Source organism: Genypterus blacodes, unplaced genomic scaffold (assembly GCF_046128005.1).
Source record: "Genypterus blacodes isolate CSIRO-AG114 ecotype Tasmania unplaced genomic scaffold, CSIRO-AGI_Gbla_v1 ptg000058l_1, whole genome shotgun sequence".
In the NCBI taxonomy this organism is placed as follows: domain Eukaryota; kingdom Metazoa; phylum Chordata; class Actinopteri; order Ophidiiformes; family Ophidiidae; genus Genypterus; species Genypterus blacodes.
In genome coordinates, this window is record NW_027466870.1 from 6667205 (window position 1) to 6673204 (window position 6000).

Here is a 6000-nt window from a genome sequence, read left to right on the forward strand (position 1 = left end):
GTTTACTGACTGGCTTTTTTTATTCGTATCACACATATCTGTTTGTGAACCAAAAATACCAAAAAGGAGAGGGTAGATGTGATAGTGGGGTGCTGGAAGCGGCGTCATGATTCAAACGATTTGATTGGTCAACCATTATCAAGTGACACCAAACTGTTCTAATTCGTTCTCGGTCGTGCGCGAATTTAGCCGTAAAATTGTACGTTCAGGCTACCCCAAACCATAACATATTTACTAAAAATAAAGCAAATATTCCTAAATATTGTTCACTTCCGGGGAGGCTTTCGCCCACTTCTTCCCTGCTAAGACCCGCCCTCCGAGCGCTACGATTGGCCACGATCGACCAGGACTGCGCGTGGCAATCAAGAGTATTGACTATGGGGCGCCTGGCCAATCATAGTACGCGTGGGGCGGGGCTTGGCAGCGACCCATAAATCAAGTGTAGATGAAAACGAACACACTACATTTCCCATGTAGCAATGCGACGAGATAAAAAAAAAGATGGCGATTCTGTGCAGTGTGTTTAGAACGTGATATGAATTGTCAAACATAGAACCGACTATCGACAACAGCCACAAACCGCAACATTGCAGAAAACCTACGGTGGTGCCGCCACACTCCCCTGACCTGTCTACGCTAAACGGACAAGATGCCTTCACCGAAAGCCAAAACCCCGGGCCGCAGTGGAGGGAGCCCGGTGTTCGGCAGCTCCAACAACGGACGATACGAGTTCATGTCGTTGACCAAATCTCTAAACCGCTCCACGTCACCGCAAATGCTCCAGCGCCAGGGCTCCGACCCGACCACCGCCCGGCTGCGAGCCTCGGAGAGCCCCACACGGCGCCGGGGCTCCGGCTCCTCCACCGGCTCTGCCAGTGGCCAGGGGCCGCCAGAGGAGGACGGCATCCGGCTCAACCCCTCCTTCGCCCGCGTAGCGCTCAGCTCGCTCCTCGCTATAGACCTGTGGCTCTCCAAGCGGCTGGGGGTGTGCGCCTGCGAGGACTCGTCCTGGGGGAGCTTCCGCCCCTTGATGAAGCTGATCGAGATCTCGGGTCACGGCATCCCCTGGCTGGCCGGGGCCGCCTACTGCATGTATAAGAGTGACAGCGCTGCGGGACAGGAGGTCATGCTCAACCTGCTCATGGGTAAAACTTCATCCTGCTCTGATTCAACCAGCTCAACATCTTTAACCTCATCTTCTATCCTAGTTTCTCTCTCCATTCTTGCTGGAAGACACATGTAGATCATCTGTCCATTCTCATCCTGCTCCATCTCTGTCCTCAGTCACTTCCTCCTCTGATCTCCATTCCTCCTGTCACACATCTTCCAAACCTGACTGAAGCAGCTCTGTCTTTAGGGTAAACGCATGAACGCTTCTGATTCTGTGATTTGTAGCTGTGTGTGAGTGTGTGTAATAGATATTCCGAGCTGAAGTTTAGTGCTTTGACCACCCTGAGCCGCTAGATGGCGCTCTCGAACAGACATCGACTCAATCTGTTGTGATGTTTTTGCCCAATCACAGGCAGAAAACATGAGAATACGAAGTGTAGGAAGTGCTGAGCAAGCAGTTGTGTGTTTCATTCATCTAATCTGTGGCGTTTGATATCATCTCCACAGCATTAAAGGCCAGTATGATGTTTGTTTAAAGAGGGAAGTCACAGAAAAAGTTTGGTCCTTCTAACTCTTACACTTGATCCAGACATGTTTACATTAAGCGGCTCCTGCAGGTCTGACACCCTGCAGACCAGAGTGCCTGTTTGTCAGGTTAGATGTGTTTTAGGTTACATACACAGCTTTGACTGTCTCCTTCCTGGTTTGTCAGGATTGAGTTGAGTGGAGCACACACACCTCTTCTTCAGTCTGTTATCTATCTTATATTCCTGTTATGGGGCGTTTATATCTGTCTCTTACCTCAAAGATGTTCATATATTTAATGATTCTGAATAATGCTTTACTACTCCACTCTAACACAAACAGGTTGAGTGTGTGTGTCTGTTAAATACGTACACCATCTTAATTGACTTCTGCCTGTCTGACGTCATCCACGGCTGCTGGTTAGTCAGTTTGGCCGTTTGTTTACTTATTTAAAAAGTTGAAATCTAATCAGCTGGAGTGACGCCAGAATGTGTTGAGATGATTTCTAACCCTTTAGCATACAGAGACGTTTACATCTATGTTTTGTATAGAGTGCCTCTGGAGTTGTACATATATGTATTGATTCTTACATCTTCTCTTTCCCCACATATGTTGATGATGTAACAATTTTGTTTAAACATAGAAAAGAAAAGAAAATAATTGCCTCATTATTGCCATAATGCAGTGGTTGATCTCTGAATCAAACCGTCCTGGGTGGAGTGGGAAAGTGAAACATTTAGAAACAAAGAGTCTGCTTCATGTTCCATTTTTCTAAATGCGCCTCAGCTTGTCACAGCTGGGATGTTGACCTCAGCTTTTCTTAATCTGTCGGTGCTGTGTTTTGATTGGCTCTCGCACTCTGGTTTGCGTGCAAATTCTCCCATCACCATGAGCCCGGAGCATTTTGGAGCAGAGCCACACATTCTTGTTCCTTCACCTCCCATATGTATGTCCTTGTCATTACTAGCACAGTTGGTTTGAGCTGTGTACAGGTGTGTAACCTTCACTGTATATGACAGGTGGTCGCTATAGCAACTATTCCTATTAGCTGCAACTCAAATCTTTGCCCCGGGCACAAGGAGAAGCTCGCTGCTGTGTTCTGATATTACTGCAGTTTATCTCCTTATGAAGTCTGATGTGTGTGTGCAGGCGGCTGTTGATCTGTTGATCTCCTGTACATGTTCCACCTCTGTGCTGAATGCTGTGATGGTTATTCTCCAGGTGTGTGTGTCATTGTGTCTCCCTGTCCCCTCCCAGGCCTGCTGTTGGACCTGGTCCTGGTCGGCATCGTTAAGGCGGTGGTGCGTCGGCGCCGGCCTTCTCATAACCGCATGGACATGTTCGCCACCTTCTCCGTGGACCGCTACTCCTTCCCGTCCGGCCACGCCACCCGAGCCGCCATGTGCGGCCGCTTCCTGCTGGCTCACCTGGTGCTGGCCGCGCCGCTCCGCGTCCTGGTCCTGCTTTGGGCCGGCCTGGTGGGCCTGAGCCGGGTGCTGCTGGGCCGGCACAACGTGACTGATGTGCTGTTTGGCTTCTGGATGGGCTACTGCCAGTACAACCTGCTGGAGATGCTGTGGATTTCACCTCAGACCCTGCAAGGGCTGCTGGGACAAATGTTTTAACATGGAGGACTCCAGCATGAGGCGTCTGTGGCAAGATCAGACAACCAGTCCACTTAGGAGGAACTGTCCGCCCAAAGAAGGGAGCGCTCCCACACACTGGGCCACTTGTTAGGTGGTAACCTAGTACAAAGTATAATGACCTCCATCTGTTGCTATAGCGATGCCACCTGTCACTCATGCTTGTATTGCGTGTTTAAACTAGCGGCCACTGCCTTCTTCATTTAGGTAGACCTGGTTAATAAAACCACTGCTCCTGATTCAGGACAAATATTGACCTGCTGAACATCTGAGGACAGGACTGAGGTCGTCCTCCTCTACAGTCCAGGTGAACTAAGAACAGTGTGTGCGAGTCCTCTCTGCTTGGGGTGTAGACGGGTTGAAAGAGGTAAAGTGGATTCAATAAGCTGCTCCATCTTTCTAACAGCGCTTTCTTCCTCTTCTTTTATCATCCACGTCTGGATGAAGCACGTTTCTTAATACTTTAAAGTCGCTCTTTGAAAGAAGAACGTTGTTTTTAATGTAAATATATAAAACCTCCATCCCACAATCAACAAAGATTCTTTAGAAACATGTCTGTGGCCAAAGTCGAAGGAAAGTAAAAGTGCAAATGTGACAGGAGGCTCTAAAGGGTTAATGCAAAGAAAACCACTGAAACATGAAGAAGATGATGATGAAGGGTTAGTTTAAATAAATCTTAACACAGTCCAGGAAGTCACGTCACTTAAAGCTAAAGTTGTGTTTTGCGTATTCCCGCTCATTCCTACACACCCCTGTGACAGAGTGTAGGTGTGTGACGCTGCCTCTGCATGGCTCCTGGGGGCTTCTGGGTAATCTACACTGTGAAACCATTCTGATGGACCCTGGCACCGCCCCCGGTCCAGTTGATCATAACTCATCCCTGTGTAGATGATTTCAGACGCACTGTGTACGTGTGCCAGGTCACACACACACACACACACACACACTGCCTCCCCTCAGAGTCACAGCAGCTCGTCTGTCTCCTTGTTTGATTTAACCTGTTTTGTAACGATCCGGTCAACTTCCAGGGTGCGGGGTTCAATTCCTCAGCAGCACATATGCAATCACTATGACAACGCTATTTCAAGCTAGATTTTGATTTGAAGTGACACAAACGTACTTTTCTCTCTGTGTGACTGATTCAGCCGCTCTACATGGTGCATTCAAGGAACAACTGATACTCAAATGTAACTGTCAATCATGTGCCTTGTGTTTCTCTGGCATGAGGAGTGACATGGAGGCACTACATGTCAAACACAGACAGATTGGTAGAGGTGTGTCACACAAGTTCAATAATCAGAGGCAATAATGATTTAATTCTGTTCATTTGAATCTGTGTGTGTCTGGAGTGTTTCGCTCTGTAAGATTTTCTCTCTGTGTGTGTGTGTGTGTGTGTGTGTGTGTGTGTGTGTGTGTGTGTGTGTGTGTGTGTGTGTGTGTGTGTGTGTGTGTGTTTCTCTCTCTCTCTCTCTCTCTGTCTGAAGTGGCATGATTGGTCTATTTGGCCACACTGACCCAGTTACTGTGACGGTGCGTGAGCCGTAGGGCCGAAAGCCGAATCACAGACTGACAGTGATTGACATTACAGTGAAACCCTGGTGGAGATGTTGGAACGTGCAGCAGTTTGTCCCACTCGTCTGCAGCCTGGTCGCCATGTTTATTAGTCTGTTTGTATCTGGCTTTGATGAGGACTTTAATCAGATATGCAAGCATATGGATTCTAATTATTTGTAGCATTTGACCAAAACAATTATAGTTTTTGTTGAGGTGAGGTCCGACTTCTGATCCTCTGGTGCCCCGTCCTGGACCGTCATGGACATCCTACATGCTGAACCTTCTTCCTGCAATAACTCACTGCTGCTCTTCCTTCACACATGTAGCTGTGTCACATTGGGTGACCAGAGAGTTACTAGTTGGTCAGCTTTCATCCTTTAAAGATGATTACATGTAAATATGCAGGATGGTGTTCTTGGTGACCAAATTACTTTTATGATTTCTATTTTCCTTTTACTGGATGGATGATGGGAATGTGTAGGAACTGTAAATAAGATGGGATTATTGCTGTGATTGTACTGTAAATATATTTATCTTTATTAGAAATAGATTTTGCACATTCCATGTCTGATCACAAACATCAGAAAAGGTCGTGCTGGGTCACTGTGGCTCCGCCTCCATCAGCTTCCACTGCACTTTGCTGTATTTTCCAGAAATGATTGTGTGTTTTGTTGTTTAGCAAATATTCTTACCAAATTTGACGTATTTGCCTGTAAGGACGTGATTGTTCAGTGGTGTTGAATAAAACAATATAACATTGTGGTTCAGTATTTCCTGAGATTTATTTCTGAGCTTTAAGAAGACCAAGAGCACATTTGATGATATTTTGTAATCCAAACAGAAATCGTAGCTTTTCTTGCCACTACATAGATGGAGAAGCCAATGAGATGCATCACAAACACACAACAGAGCAGAGTCACAGTGCGCACACAGATATGACAGCAAACACGGTGCAGATAAGGTCAAGGTGATAAACGTGAACATCAGAGTATCATTAACTGAGCTGAGCGGTGAAATACCCAACCTGCTGACACATTTACAGCTGCTGGCTCACCGCAACATGAACACGAGGGAAGATTGAACGTTAAATAGCTCAACAACATCAACAAAAGACAATCTAAGTACACACACTCTAAAACCCAGACACTCTAGTTTTATAGCGAATATC

General features: G+C 46.8%; 1 protein-coding gene across 1 annotated transcript; it reads left to right on the forward strand.

Annotated features, from left to right (window-relative positions):
- The first annotated feature begins 486 nt into the window (after positions 1-486).
- On the forward strand, positions 487-5602 carry plpp6 (phospholipid phosphatase 6). Its single transcript, XM_076153325.1, has 2 exons — positions 487-1145; positions 2893-5602. Exons 1-2 carry the CDS (start codon positions 650-652, stop codon positions 3258-3260), a joined length of 864 nt encoding a protein of 287 aa, XP_076009440.1. The 5' UTR covers positions 487-649; the 3' UTR covers positions 3261-5602.
- Positions 5603-6000: the final 398 nt, after the last annotated feature.